This window comes from Panthera uncia (assembly GCF_023721935.1).
Source record: "Panthera uncia isolate 11264 chromosome A3 unlocalized genomic scaffold, Puncia_PCG_1.0 HiC_scaffold_11, whole genome shotgun sequence".
Taxonomy (NCBI): Eukaryota; Metazoa; Chordata; class Mammalia; order Carnivora; family Felidae; genus Panthera; species Panthera uncia.
This window is the reverse complement of record NW_026057578.1, coordinates 13521165-13536397: the sequence shown is the minus strand read 5'-3', so window position 1 is coordinate 13536397 and position 15233 is coordinate 13521165. Positions and strand designations below refer to the sequence as shown.

General features: G+C 48.6%; 1 protein-coding gene and 1 long non-coding RNA gene across 10 annotated transcripts in view; one reads left to right on the top strand and one right to left on the bottom strand.

The window, feature by feature from the left end:
- ZMYND8 (zinc finger MYND-type containing 8) overlaps positions 1 to 8141 on the bottom strand; it is a 124437-nt gene extending 116296 nt beyond the window's left edge. The window contains exons 1-2 of one of the 8 annotated variants that reach the window (XM_049649913.1): positions 7486 to 8141; positions 6536 to 6770 (exon numbers count right to left, since the gene is read on the bottom strand). In XM_049649913.1, coding sequence (XP_049505870.1) covers positions 6536 to 6549 — 14 coding nt within the window. In that variant the 5' untranslated portion in view covers positions 6550 to 6770; positions 7486 to 8141. Of the gene's footprint in view, positions 1 to 3665; positions 3804 to 5308; positions 6050 to 6535; positions 6771 to 7485 lie in introns of those variants that run through there. The other 7 variants (XM_049649920.1, XM_049649906.1, XM_049649917.1 and 4 more) reach the window with 7 other exon arrangements.
- Positions 8142 to 9280: 1139 nt separating this feature from the next.
- LOC125936078 (uncharacterized) lies at positions 9281 to 14057 on the top strand. 2 transcript variants are annotated; one of them, XR_007461919.1, is made up of 5 exons: positions 9281 to 9369; positions 9873 to 11121; positions 11469 to 11542; positions 12280 to 12396; positions 12872 to 14057. It is a non-coding gene; the product is annotated as an uncharacterized LOC125936078 (long non-coding RNA). The 2 variants fall into 2 exon arrangements; XR_007461918.1 differs by lacking the exon at positions 9281 to 9369 and having other exon boundaries at positions 9383 to 11121; positions 12872 to 14052.
- Positions 14058 to 15233: the final 1176 nt, after the last annotated feature.

Below are 15233 nucleotides of genomic sequence, written 5' to 3'. Positions count from 1 at the left end.
TTCGCAGATCAGCAAGCCGCCCTTTCAAAGGGAGCCCGTGCACGCACTTGCAACGCACACAGACATACAATAACTTGCATTTGACTAAAGGAAATTGCAGTGTCTATGCGTTAAAAGGGAAAAAACTTCATTTACAAGAGCAAAGACCAGAATGCAAAATGAGTCATTTTGAATAGCCACATCTAAAGGGACTTCCTTTTTTCTACACCACTGATCTCAGTTTTCTTGGTTGTTGTTCTGTTTTGTTTTGTTATTTTATTTATTTATTTATTTATTTTTTGGTTTAGTGTGAAGCACCAGTATGTTGTTAGGGGGAAAATTATGAATATTACATCAAAAGCTCTGTACCTGTCTGAATGCCCCCCCACAGACCGTGGTCAATTTAGGTTAAAAACTGTTCAGTCATTTGGAGGAGAAAAAAAAAAGTCAAATTCTAATTGTTAAAAAGAAAAGCCAGCTGCACCCGGGGAAAAGACTTTGAACTCTTGTCATTAACACATGAAAGTCTTAAAAAATATACAGCATCTTTCCTATCTGCTAGCTTCCAGCAACCCCGATTATTTAAATCAAAAACAATGGAACAACAAGTCCTTGTTTAAAACTGACATTACTTTTTTTTTTTTTTAAAGTCCACTGAGGAGGCAGGGGGCCAGCTAAAGAAAAGGGCAAAAAATTAGCTGAAAACCCAAACTACAGCCTTTCACCCCAACAGGAAAATACACCATCAACTAGTTGTATAGGATATATATGTTCCCACCGCTTTCACTCACAGTTACCCTAAGTCACTTGCCTGTGGATTTCACAAACTGATACATTTCAGGCAATTAAAGAAGAAACAGCAGCAGCTTCTGCAAATACAACCAAGACTTTCCCATCCGGTCCCAGAAAGAATAAAAGATTTCTCCCCCAGTGCCTGAGCAAGAAAACCTCGGCTGACTTCTTAACCTGCATGCACTGGAAAAGAGGAATTAAAAAGTTGAATATGAAGCGCTGAACCTCCAGGATGTTTTAAGCCTTCTGATTATTAATTCTGAGGACTCAAGGCTGGTCCGTAATTCCCAGGAATGCCATCCCCTCCACACTTCCAAAAGAGAGAGAGAAAGAAAAAGAGCAAACATCTAGTTTTGACAGGAAAAAAAAAAAAAAAAAAAAAAAAGCCTGGATACACAATGCCCAGATCTTTCTTTTCCCCAAGTGCCCCTACTATTTGACTTTTAACCAAGAATATCTAACCCATCTAGAATATATAACCAGCATGCACAAGACTCTGGTTCTACAGCTGAGGATCATCGCACAGCAATTCAAGAATCATGCATCATTCGGAAGGGCTTTTCCTTTAGGTTTTTACTTTCATTCAAAATCCCAAACTGGTCCAGGCTGTAAGAAAAATGTAATCCCCAAGACACAACATCTTCCTCTTCTAGATCACCAAATGTGAACATCAAAATAAGAAAACCATGCTTCCCTAAATCTGCAATTAATTTTTTTTAAATTGGGGGGGGGGGGAGGGAATGGTTAGCAGAGCAGCTTTATTTATATAAGCACTCACCTAAAACAGGCAGAGTCATCGGTAGCTAAGCTATTTATGCAGGATTCTTAAAATGGCGTCTTGCAACACTGCCTCATTCCTGTATTGAAGCTAAAATGGTAGCAGTTTGTTCAATAGCTGTAGCTCCTGTTGAAGCAGCCCTGCTAGTTTCAAAGCCACCTTCCTAAATATCTGAACTAGGAAAAGCTCAACCAAAGGACACCAACAACCCAACGTTTAGCAGCTTAAAAAAAAAATCTGCAATGACAGGGGGAGTTTGTGAAGTCACAGGTTCCTAAGGAAAACCCTTTCCTTTTAGAGCCTGAGCCTCCAAACAGGAGGCTCTGAGGTGAGGCCCCCTGGCCCTCAAATTAGGTGGGTGGGAGGTTAGGAATGACGCAGCCCTAAGGAGCTGTCAACTGCCGACAGACAGACAGGTGTCCGTACAAACGCAAAAATGCTAAAAGGGAGCAAGCTGGGGAGGGGGGGAGGAAGCCCATTCCCCCTTCTGGATACATCAGAAACCAGCTTTGCATCCCTACCAAAAAGGAGCTAGGTAGTAAAATGAAAGTGTTTCAAGGCTAGCAGTCACCTGAAAAGCCAAGCCAAAGGGCCACACCCCTGTCTGAGGCCAAGGTAAAATAAACAGGCTGTTTAATCAGCCTGAAAACGGCCACCAAATCCCCAGCCAGTCCTAAGACAGTTAACCTCCAGGAAAGACAATCTGAGTCTGCAGAGCAAAACAACAGTCAAACAGTGCCCTTAGCCAATGCACGGGATACTCACACATCGGATTTTTGTCCACCCCCAACAGAGCCCTGAAAATTAACAATGGGTTTTGCAAAACCCGCTTTCAGAGGCCGAACGAACAGCCTCATAGTGGATAATGTAAATTTACTGTTGCAGGTCTGAGAATTGGCCTCGCAACTCTGGTGCTGAGTGGGGAGTTTCAAGGTGACTGCTTTGTAGCTCCAGGGGAGAAAGGAGGGCATGGTGCCCAAGGCTGTGCCGGGGCAAGGACGGGTGGTTGGCTCCTCACCGCCGGCCGGTAGGTAGGTAATCTTGATGAGGAGGGACAGCCTGGCGGCGACGCTTAGCTGCGTGCTGACATGGCTCCCGCCTGCTTGTTTATCTGTAAGGAGAGTGGGGAGTGGGGGGAAGGGCAGCCCAGCCTTAGCGACCCAGCCAAGGGTGAATCCTCACTTGTTTCGCGTTTAAGAACCAGGAGAGAGAGGACTTCTACACAGATGCCCTTTCTAAACCTCTGCTGCGGGGTGGCGAAGACACTTGTGCACGTTATCTTTCTTTTCAGGGTCAACCAGACAGAGGCAAAGCCAGACCTAGGGCCTCTCGGCTGACAAATGTTGCCTGTGCCACAGGAGAGGAGGAGAAAAGAAGGCCAAAGAAACAAAGAGATCACACATTTTGAAGTGGTTGGACTTTTTAAAAACCTACCTTTGCCTCCAGGGTTTTCTGGGTTACTGTCATCCTGGCTTTTTAAAAAGGGACCCGGTCCCCCCCTCCCCCCCCCCCCCCCCCCGCCATTTAAGACCTGAAGAAGTTTCCCCACTGTTCTCCCAGGGAAAGAAAGGGGGGAATGTTTTGTTTAAAAGAAAAGGGGTTACAAGAAAGAAAGAAGGAAAGAAAGAAAAAGCCATTGTTTTCATCCCTAATTTATAATCCAAGAGGCCCCATTGTTTCTTTCTTTCTGACTCAAATCTTTGGGCTGTTAATTATAAAAGTAACCGGACTCCGCTCCAACAGGCTAACTATGTTCTTGCGCAGCCATTAGAAAAACTCTGTAGAAAGTTTACTGAGTGATTATATATAATTAATTCCTAGTTACAGACGGAACACTGACCATTTTCTGGAGCAAGCACTCACTCCCCCTCCCCCACGTGAATGCCACTTAATTTCCCAAAGCAGAAAGTGAATCCATCCTGGAGGGTCTTGAAGGAAAAAAAAGAGAGAGGGAGAGAGAGAGAGAGAGAGAAGAATCAGCTCCAGTGTGTCTGTGTTTGTTCCTCGCAGCTGTGCGTCCTCTTTGGGGACTGAGGAGGCAGAAGGAAAAAGGAAAACAACCCAAGTTCCGTACCTCCCTCTGAAATTTATAACCGTGGCAGAAAGATCACTCTACCTTGATGTGAAAAAGAACAAGGGAGGGGGAGGGAATGCCCCAGGAATGGAATGTAGGAGACTCTTCAGCTTGGCGGATCAGCTTCTCCTAAAAGGAACAAAGCTGGTAGAAACTTCCAGAAGGCCCGTTCTCAGTCTGGCCACTCCAATTGTCAATCTGTAACCTTCCCTCCAAGTCTATTGGTTCAAAGCTGCAGAGAGGAGCCCCATTGGGCTGCTCTGTAAGCCAGCACTGCTGTCCCTACCTAGTCCTGCTGCAATGCAGACATTTCTTTTTTTCCCCCTTAGTGAAGCTGGGAAATAAGCTACTTTGGAAACAATTAACTTTTTACAGACTCAGGCTTGGTGGTGGCCACAGTACCAGAGAAAAGTGGCCAGCCTGGTCCAGGGCCGGGAACCTGCTGGGGCTGCACATTTGAACACAGACCTTGGAGCTTTTAGAGGATGAATGCCTTGCCCTTAGGTTTTCTTCCAGTCCAACAAACACACCATTATGCAAACGTCGAAGGCACCAAACCAGGAGTCTTGTGATTAGATATTACTTCTAGGGAGGCCACAAGAACCTCAATATGTAATTTCCATTTACAGCCAGAAGATAAGAACAAAGAAAATAGCTAAGTGTCTGGACTTATTTGTGCGGGGTGGCAGCACTATTCAGTTTTATGTACATAACATCATTAACTGCCTGCACTTCTTAACTCTAAAAAGCTGGCCTTACACAGCCTTTCCTTAACTTAGAAATTGGTACATTTCTCGTTATCAAATGAGCCCTTTGCCAACTGATGCTACAAGGTGGGTGGGTGGCTGGACGCTGAACTGAAAGGAAAAAAAAAAAAGATCACGGACTCCATAAAGTTGGTGTCACACAACAATTGAATACATTTCCAGCATTTACAGTCATGCTAGACTGGTCTTCAGGCTGGAAACCTGTGTAGTGAACTTCGGGGTAAATTCTGAAGCTAACGCTAAACAGTCCACTTTTCTCACTCTTAAGTTCCAGCTGCAGCATTAAGAGATCAGGGGAAGTGTAAGAAGTGAGAAATAAATCCTAAGTAAAAGCGAGCAAGCATACAGATGTGTGGGGTCAGGCTGGGGAAAAGGCCAAATCTGTTGTGCAGTGTGAGTAAGTAGTCCTGAATCAAACCAAGTTTGGTGGTGGGTGGGATTTTACACTACAAGTCAGTCTCCTAAAACATTAATACTGCCACCCTCACCCCCACCCCCACCCCCACCCCCACCCCCACCCCAGGCTGCTGCCTCACCAAGGTTTAAGGCTCTGTGCCTCTAAGAAGCAGCACTTTTTGTTACATTTCACAAGCAGATCACCTACCCAGAGTTCTAGCTAATATCCAAACAATCCCAATTAAAGGTCTCCTCCCAAGTCACAATGAACTGAACATTTCTCCCCTGTCTGAGGGTAAACAGGAAGTGTGATCTCCAATCCTAGCAGCAGGTTATCAGGAAAAACAGTGGAATTCAAACAGTCACCTAAAATCAAGACACCATTAAAAAGCCCTTCTTTGGTTCCTGCTAATGAAAAGCCCCCCAACTGCTGTAGGCAAGACCCTCTGCCACAAACAGACCCCAAACGTCCGCCAAACTCTTTATACATGGTCACAGAGGAAATGGATTTGCTTTACTTACCCAACAAATGTTCAAGCAACCGTCTCATTTTTCCACAGTTAAGAAGAGAGAACAGGCAGGCAGGCAGATTTGGGACTTGATCAAAAAGGAAATTTTCTTTTTTTTAAACAGTTACATGGGATTATTAAACGCACACACACACAACGACAACACAACCCAACAACTGAATATGGAATGCTGTCATGAGCCACAGACATGATTTTATTTCCTCTGCACTCCATCACAGAGGAGGACAGAGGATGATACAATGTAAGAGAGGGAGAGCAAAATGAAAACAAGGATAAAAGATACATTAGTTCCTTGAAAATCATGCAAGAGTAGAAAGCTAAGGGATTCGAAACGAGTCCTCACAGATTTATTGCAGGATGTTGTCCAACCTCCCTCCCCCTCTACACACACACCCCCCCCCATCCCCATCCCTACTCCAAAAACTTCCTCCAAAGCCTAGAAAACACTTTCAGAAACATTTGCTGGCTGTAGGCTGGCTTGCAGAAGAACACTCTGTATCAACAGAAGTCAGGAAAAAAGGCTGAACAATGTAGTTTCAAGTGAGGAAACCCTGTAGGGAGAGAAAAGACCATGTAGAGACTCACTACCACCCACCTAGGCCCCAGGAGCTAGGAGCTCTCCTTAGCACTGCTCTGCTCAGGGCTTGGTTCTTTTTAAAACACACGTCCTCTCTTGTCAGAACTTACTCGAGCCTTCCCAGAACCTCTTTGGAGAGGTAAACTTGCCTGCTGTGCTGTCATGAGCTCTCCTTAGAGAGGAGCCTGCTTCTTACCTTCCATTTTCTTCCCCCAGCAGGCATGTGACACAAGAGAAGACAATAGTGCAGGGGGGGGGGGGGCTGCTCAGAGAGAGGGGGAGAGAGAGAGAAGGAGAGAGAGGAGGAAAAAAAAAAAAAAAAAAAAGGGAAGAAGAAGAAAAAAAAAGCTTCTTTTTTGGCATTCCAGGATCTAGCTTCAAACTATTCCAGAAACACCATGTCCTGGTGGAAGAAAAGGTGTGCCAGGCCTTTGCCAGTTTGCAAAATCAAGCTATGGCTAATGGCTACTTAGCCATGTGACCCAAGAAAGCAAAAAAATTCTCTCTAAACAGTTGCAAGTTAACCTAAGTGCTGTGGGGGTGAGTGTGGCACGGCCAGCCACAGAGAAATCACACTGCTCGCCCACAATTCGGATGTCTCAGAGGGAGGGGGAGAAAAGATGGTTAAAAAGTCCAGCTTACCTCTGTGGATGCATTGTTAACACTGTGTAATGTCAATACTTATAAAACATGGAGGACAGGCTCCTAGTTCTCACAGAAAAAGGGTTTGGCACTTCGGCTTGATGATCTGGCCGCCTAATAAAAGCTCATCCCCGATTGGCTGCCCCGGCAAATCGGAGTGTAAGGCCGCCCGGGATTGGCTGAAACACTTCCTGAGCGATTATCTTTGTGAGGCTCTGGTGAGCCAAGAGCCATCCTGTGCATAGAAAAAGACAGGCTAAGCTAGGCCTTTTGCAGCAAGAAAAACTTGGGAAAGGGGCCCCCAGACGCACTTCTCCCACACCCTGGCTGGGTTTCCCGGCACGGGCAAACCAGTGCAGCCAGCCTGACCTGCTCCAGCAAAGCCTGAGGCCCGGATGCCACGGGGAAGGGAGTTTTTGGGGTGAGCTGAAAGGGCTCACCCTCACCTGCCCCCACAGAAGCGGCTCTCGGCTAGGAGGGAGCCTGGCCCTTTTCTAGAACAGTCCAGCAGGATGGTTTTCCTCCCCCCCCCCCCCGCCCCGCGGGGGAAGAGGGGTGGGAAGCAAAGCCGAGGAGTGGGGAGCCCCAGGAAAGCAGCCAAGGGGGCACGCAAGCAAGAGGGGTTGGAGGAAGGCCTCTGAGGAGCTGAGGGGGAAAGAGAACAGGCGAGCCCCCCACCCCACCCCAAGAAATCGCTAAAGGGCAGCCCTGGCTCCTGGGGGGGGGGGGGGGGACAGGGGATCGGGGCTGCTGAGCAGAGGAGGGAAACAGAATGGTCAGCTTTGCATAGTCATTGTCAAAACGCCTCCTGGAAAAGCAGGCCAGAGAGCCGGCCATTCCCGGGCCGAGAATCTAACTTCTCGCCCCCCTCGGCCAGCACTCAAAGGAAAACCAAAATGGGCTCCTGCCTCCCTGCCAGGATGCCAACGGGCCCCCCTGTCCGTCCTTACCCTAAGAAAAGCCAAATGCGCTCCTAGCAGGCCACATGCCTAGATCTACAAACTTCCCTTCCCCTCCCGGCCCCCTCCCCCACCACTGAGGCCTGCTAAACCTGTCAGTTAAACAAAAATCTGACTTCCGTATTAGTCTGCAATGCCTTCAGCTTCCTGCCTATTAACCCTCTCTCGGACTCTGGGCCTGGCTGGGAAAAACTAGGCCCTGAGATCGCAGAAAAGGCCTGTGGAAAAATACCAGCTGCGGCTCTCCCGGCAGATGCAGAAAGAGAGAGAGAGGGAGAGAGAGAGAGAGAGAGGGTGAGCCGCTGTCTCTCGCCTTTGCTTCCCAAGGAGGCGTGTACCTTCTGAATCCAGGGCACAGGCAGTGCCTCTCGGTCTGAGAAGCCATTTAAATCCAGAGGGAGAAAGAAAGATGTCAAGCCCAGCGAGGGAACAAGAACCCCCATTATGAGCCAGGCCTACACCCACAGCTTAGCCCTTCCTGCCACAATCATTCCTGTATGTATGTTCTTGGGGAACCGGGCCCTCGGTGGGCAGACAAATCCCATGAGCTTTATAAGGATTCTTGCTTAAATTTATTTCCACAGAGAACGGCTTCTTTTCGTCCCCTAAGGCAGATGGAACAGCTATTTCACACACAGCCCTACTCTTGGCAGTCCCCCACCCCCATCTCTGGCACTGTTCCCCAGTAAAATATTAACTAGTTTTTCGGAGCTACTTATAATTCCATCCATTTCAATAGTATTAGGAGGTCTCTTGCCTGTTTCCTCCCGAAGGCTGCCTTTGTAGTTGGTCTGTACCCTGAGAAAGAAAAGGCAAATGCAAAACGATCTGAAAATGTCCATGCTTGCTTGGTTGCAGCTTTTTTTTTTCTTTCCCTCAAAGACAAGGTGCTTCATTAACAAGATTTTTTTTTTTTTTTTCAAACACCAAGCTAGAACAACAGAAGCTAAACAAACACCATGCTTTAGAGGCTGGAGAAAGCTTCCAGAGGTGATGCAGCCATATGCCAGGAAGTAAAACTAGGGCCCAGTAAAGTCTCCCGTCTCCTCCTAAAATTAGGACTCGGTGGGCTTTCCTGTCCCACACGGTCCGTTCCCACAAAGAAAACATAGCGCCGATCGCCTGCTCTCCCTGCCCCCCGCCCCCCCACATGGACAACAGATGCCCACCTCGCGCACATCAATTCTTCCTGGCTGGGAATCTTCTATAGACACACAGGAACAAGCCAGGAATCCAAACACACTGTACTGCAGGGTCAGGGCCCAGGCTCCTTGAAAAGGGAGGGGATTTTGTTGCTGTTGTGTATGAGGCCGAAGAGGCCAAGATGCAGGGAGGGACACCCCGACAAGGGTCCAGCACTCAGGACAACAAGCCTGGGCCTCGCTGCAAGGGAGGGGCCCCCTCCCCACGCGTACAGGGAGACCAAGTGGGGGACAAGAGGTGGAGGCCGGGGCTAATCAGACTGTGCTGTCCCTCCTGGCCGCGTGGGCAGCGGCCCTCTGCCACCATCCCATAGGGAACCCCGTCTGCCTCTGCAGGTGCTGATTTGGGGGGGACGGGCATGTCTGTGGTGGATCTCGTGTGCCACTAGCTTCACGATGAGGAAATGAAATATGCCACTGGTGCGCGTGGTGGATTTTAACCCAGGATTAAAGCTTGTTGCATAAGCAGCTGTGGCTTCCTCCCCGCCTCCCCCCCTCCCCCCCCCCCCCCCCCCCCCCCCCCCCCTGATCACTTGATCACTTGAAATGTTTTCTGGGGCAAAGAGCAGGAAGCTGCTGGCTTTTTCTGCCAGCTCTGCTCCGTTTGAGGAATGCTGTTGGTAGGTCTGAGGTTATCAGAAAGACGGCGATTTGGCTGGGGACGGAGACAAAGGTATGGTGGCAGATGGAATCCTGGGAGGCACAGGGATTGAAAAGGAAGCCCCGGGCAGGCCTACTAAGGGCCAATCCTGGACTCGATGGAATGTGGCCGATACGCAGGAAATAAAGAAACCGAATGTTGCCAGCCTCCATCTAGAGATCATTCAGTGGCCCTTCTCAGACACCCCCTGCACAGAGTAGCCCCAACAGCGAGGGCTGTTCACCCTGGGCCTGCCACGGTGCTAAATCAGCGCTTTGCACTGACTGACTCCGTGAGGCAGGGAGCATTGTTAGAGATCTGGAACCGAGCCCAGAGAGGTGAAGTGAGCTGCACAAGGTCACACAGCTGGCAAGTGCCAGAAACCGGACTTCCAACCCAGTTAGGACTCCACATCCCTAAATTCCGTACCTTCACCTGCCTCTAAAGAAAGGAACAAAAGAAAAAGAGAACCCAGCAGAGCAGAAACAAGGCTAAAATCTACCAAGAGCAACTGACTGATCGGTGTTTTCTTTTAGGAGACCGACTCCACTGAGAGAAGTTTTAAGTACTGAAGGATAGAGGTGGGATACCTTCAGCTCAGACTCATTTAAGGCCCGGAGAAAGCTCCTCTCTCCCTACAAACCTCCACCAAGATGTTAAGGGGAACTCTCTGCCATCTCCAAAATCAGGATTTTAGGGGCGCCTGGGTGGCTCAGTCGGTTAAGCAGCCGACTTCGGCTCAGGTCATGATCTCGTGGTCCGTGAGTTCGAGCCCCGTGTCAGGCTCTGTGCTGACAGCTCAGAGCCTGGAGCCTGTTTCGGATTCTGTGTCTCCCTCTCTCTGACCCTCCCCCGTTCATGCTTGGTCTCTCTGTCTCAAAAATAAATAAACGTTAAAAAAAAAATTGTTTTTTTAATAAAATAAAAAAAAATAAAATCAGGTTTTTATATTCCTTGAAATCAGTGGTTCTCAATGAGGGGTGGTTTTGCTCTCACCTCCCCCCCTCCCCCCACCAGGGGATATATGGCAATGTCTGGAGACTTCTGGGTTGTCACATTTGGGGGGAGAGGTCCTAGTGGCATCTAGTGGGCAGAGGGGAGACCAGGGACGTTGCTAACCATCCCCCAACAAGGATCTATGCTATCCACAACGTCCACAGTGCTGAGGTAGGGAAACCTTGGCTTGAATGCAAAGGAAGAAAAAAATCCAAGCACCCAACCACCGTGGAGCTGGATGGAAAAGCCAGGACAGGCCTAAACAAGCAGGTTCCGAGGTGATATGAATAAGCAATGAACTAATAAAAATAGACTAAAACATGTCTCTCTTACTATTCCCAGGGGATGGAGAGCCTCAGAGAACAGAATCAGGCTCACAGAAGCCAGGCAGAGTGTGTCGGTGATAAAGCTGGCCTCAAAGGAGAGGAAGGGCTGACCCGGCTCCCTTCCCCAGGCACCTCGCCGCCGAGGCCTGGCCTCATGGAAATGGCTCTCCACTCCCGCTGGCCAGCAGCCAGGCCAACAGCAGCCTCGGCAAGCTGCATCCCCAGATAGCCTCTTCGAGGACTAGGAAAGTAAGTGTACTTGGGAGTTATCTGCCTTAAGCTAGCAGCAGGCCGCCCCATCCGTTAGGGGAGGCGGGCGGGATTGAGGCAGGGAAGTGTTTTAAATATCTTTTGTTTTGTTCCTTTTCGGCCAATCGGAACCGAGGCCAACTTCGGGCAGGGTGACAGAAGGTCTCACCTTCAGATCATGGAGCTGAAGGAGTCATGTTACAGCCACAAAGAGGTAATTAGGACATGTCCCTACCTTGGAGAAAAGGTGCCCTCTGGAAGGTCTTTTTTTTTTTTTTACTTCTTTCTAGGAGAGACTGGCAGGATTAAAAAAAATGGACGGGGGTGGGAAGGGCAGGTGGAAAGGGCTGGGGCGCGGTTGGGGGGGGGGGGGGTGGTTCATGACCATCAGGCAGATGGCCTCAGTGTGGGTAGCCCGAGACTTAAAGGATGCGGAGAGAAAATGCAAGTCAGAAGGAAGATTCAGGACCTGCCCTCACCTGCTCTTTTTACTTCCTAGTAATTACCGTTATGGAAAGAAGAGCGCATACTTATTGGCTGTTTGTTTCTTTCTCCCACTAGACCCGTGGCGATGTCAGGAGACGTTTTAGGTTGTCCGATCTGGAGGAAGGGCGGGTGCTACTGAGATCCAGAAGGTACAGACCAGGAATGCTGCCAAACACAGGGCAGCCCCCCCCCACACACACACACACACAACCGAGAACTAGCCAGCCCCAAGTATCCCTAGTGCCTTGAGGCTGAGAAAGCCTGCCCCAAACCAAGAGCTTCACCAAGGCAGAGGCTTGTCCGAATTCTTCACCACGGTGCCCTCAGTCTAATGCTGTGTGTCAGAGCTCAATTAATTAAACACCATTTCCCACCAGGACAGGTGCGCTAGTCTCCTATCCGAGCCCCCTGTATCTGCCCTTGGCACATGCTTGTGGGGAGAAGGATGTGTGGGAAGAAACTGGGGATTTGTACACACACACACACACACAAAGAGGCTGCAGGCCTTTGAAAAGAAGTCAGGCCTCCGCCCTCCTCTGCTCAAAAACCGTCAACAGATCCCACCTCATTCAGAGTAAGAGCCCCAGTGCTAAAAATGGCCCACTGGACCAGTGCCCTGCTCCTGATCCCTGACTCCTTGTCAGGCCTAACCTTAGCCTCGGGGCCTTTCCCCTTGATCTCCCACAGCCCCTCCCCCCAGCCCACCTTCCTGGTCCCCAAACCACCTAACACAAGCCCTTTTCCCTCCTCAGGGTATCAGCCTTCCCGCCTTCTCTTCTGCGTACCCCCTCCCTGCTCCCTCCCGGATGCCTCCCCATCAGAACCCTGGCTCCGTGGCCAGCCCTCTTTTTACACTTTAACCTTTTCTCTTTCTTTCCACATCAAGAGGCAGGACTGTGCAGTGATTGAGTACGTGGCAGCTGGCCTCAGACTGTCTGACGTCTGGGTGTGAATCCAGCTGTCCCACTGGCCTGGGCAGCTAGGCTGGGCAGCCTTGCTTGAGGTATGAAATTCTTTGGGACTTGATTTCCTCATCTGTGCAATGGGAGCCATAATAATACTGATGATAATACCCACCTGGAAATTCACTGACTCCGTGTGGTCAAGCACGGGTAGCCACACACACAGTGAGCACTCATGCGGTTGCAATTAGGATTTCCCTCTGCTCACTCTTAAAAAGGTAATTTCTGAATGCCTCCAAGTCATTTCTCTTCCTTTTGTCAACATCAAACGTCCCAAAGAAGCACAAGGATACATCCTGGTAGCTGGCACGTTCTAAGCATTGTCAGCTACTGTTCTAAGCAATTTCCATAAACTAACCAATCACCCTCACAAACCTGTGTGCAATGGGCACCTTAGAGTCATCAACCCATTTCCCAGATGAGGAAGCTGGGGAAGTATTCATAGCCTCCTTCTCTTTCCATCTCCTTCTGCCTGCTCCTCACTTTTTCCTCAACGCCTTTCAATTATTTACCCAGAAATTGCCGTGCCATCAATAAGGGACTGATTGAGTAAACGTGGTCCTGCCCCACAGACAGAAGACTCTACAGCTGTGGCCCAAGAATCTGGGAACTCTTACGTACCGATACGGAACACACTCTAAGACCCATTCTTGAGTTGAAAAACAAAACAAAACAAGAACAGTATGTGAAATATGTCATTTAAAAAAAAAATAGGCAAACCTCTGTGTCTTTTTCTTAACAGGTTTGCTTATTGGGGAGCTGGCTCAGTTGGGAAAGCATGCGACTCTTGATCTCGGGGCTGTGAGTCTGAGCCCCACGTGGGGTGTAGAGATTACATATAGACACATGTTTGCTTATTATGCACTGAATTTCTTGGAAGCATACTTAAAAAATTGCTAACACTTTGCATCCAAAGGGTCCTGGGTGGCAGGAACGGGAAGGAGATTTTTTACTGCTGTCTCTTTTGAATTTCAACCACGCGAATGTACTACTTCTTCCAAAATAAATTAGTAAATGTAATAGAGTATTAGGAAAATTGTGGAAGACTATGAAATAGGCAAAAAAAAAAAAAAAAAAAAAAGATTAATGGGTAGCTTGTTCTGGTGCGTTGGGTTACCTGCACTTTTGTTTCTGAGCTTTTCACAGCTCAGCCACTGGTAGAAAACCAATAGTAATGCAAAAGACGCTTGTCCATAGACATGCAAATTAAGTCCCTGGAATGCGATGGATTACTGCCTGGTGGATCTGGGGGAGTTTTGCTAGTTTTCGCATCTATTCATAAATGCATGTCAGCATGCCTTGTATGAGCCCTGCTCTGACTCCGTCTTTGAATCGGTCGTCCGATCATCATCCGTGCGTCCTCATGAATAATGAGTTACGTAAAATACATAAAACAGGTTCATTTTATATTTGTATGTAGCTGGTTAAAATGAATTATTTTAAATCGTAATTTCTTTTAAAAGAAAAACAATGGGGCGCCTGGGTGGCTCAGTCGGTTAAGCGGCCGACTTCGGCTCAGGTCATGATCTCGCGGTCCGTGGGTTCGAGCCCCGCGTCGGGCTCTGTGCTGACAGCTCAGAGCCTGGAGCCTGTTTCGGATTCTGTGTCTCCCTCTTTCTCTGACCCTCCCCTGTTCATGCTCTCTCTCTGTCTCAAAAATAAATAAATGTTAAAAAAAAAATTTTTTTTTTTTAAGTAAAAGAAAAACAAGTCCTCATTCACTTCCAAGAACGAACTCCAACTTAGTCTTGGGGTCCACTGTTTGTGCGTTGACCTCATGCTAACATCTGATGCTGAACACCTCAGAGTTTCCAAAACACTTCCCTGCCCAGCGACTGCTGCACTGACTGCTGGAGCTCCTCTCCCTCCAGACTCTGTTGCCTCCTGGCCCTCAGGCTCTTTATCTGGGCCAGCCTGTTGGGGACAGGGTGGGGGAAGGGGTCCATTCCAAGCTTCCTCTCTAAGGAACTTGAGCAAGTTAGTTTGCCTTTTCGGGCCTCAGTTTCCAAGTCTGAGAATCAGACATCGTGAGGATGATTTGACACAGGCACAGAGTACGTGCTCAAGAAATGTTAGATGATTTTTCTTTCCTTGAAACCGTATCTACCACAGCAGATTCTCCCCTGAACCCCAGACCTTCTAACTCCTGGGCAAGCATTTTCTTGTTATTGATTCAGGCAGTCCACAAATAGGTTGGAGCACTTCCTGTACCCCTAAGCACCAGATTGTCTCTTGCTCCTGTGTTCAAGGACTGAACAAGGGAGGTAATGAACAATTAAATAAATACATGAATAAGATTAAAAATAGCATTAGGTGACCAGCAGAAGAGCGGCCTGTGGAATGCACTGAAGGCCGAGTGCCCAGGCTGCCCTGTGGTTGGGATGAGGGCTGTTTGGGGTGGTTGATTCTGCGGACCAGGCCGAGGAGCCCTGCGGAGGGGCTAGTTTGAGGGAGTCAAGAAGTTGGGTTTGCTGTGCTCAGTAAGAGGTCCCAGCAGCCCCCACGCTAGAGGCCAATGCTATGTTATGAAGAAAAGCAGGGTGAGGGTATAGAGAAGTGACAGGATGGGGGTGTCTGCTTTAGACAGGTAGAAAGGGCTCCAGTGAGGCTGTGACATTTGAGCTGAATGAAGGAGATAAGAGCCTTCCTGGTGGAGGTAATAGCATGTACAAAGGCCCCGAGGCAAGCCTGAGCTTGGTAACTTGGTGTTTCTGAGGAACAAAAAGAGGCCAAGTGTGGCCGCTGTGAAAGGAGGTGCAAAGGAGTTGCGCATGGAGGTAAAGGCAAGGCCATGGTCACTATTCTGTGTGCAACCCTTCCATTACTCGGACTGAAAATATTCCAGAACGTTCTTTTACCTTCCCATACACCTGCCAAA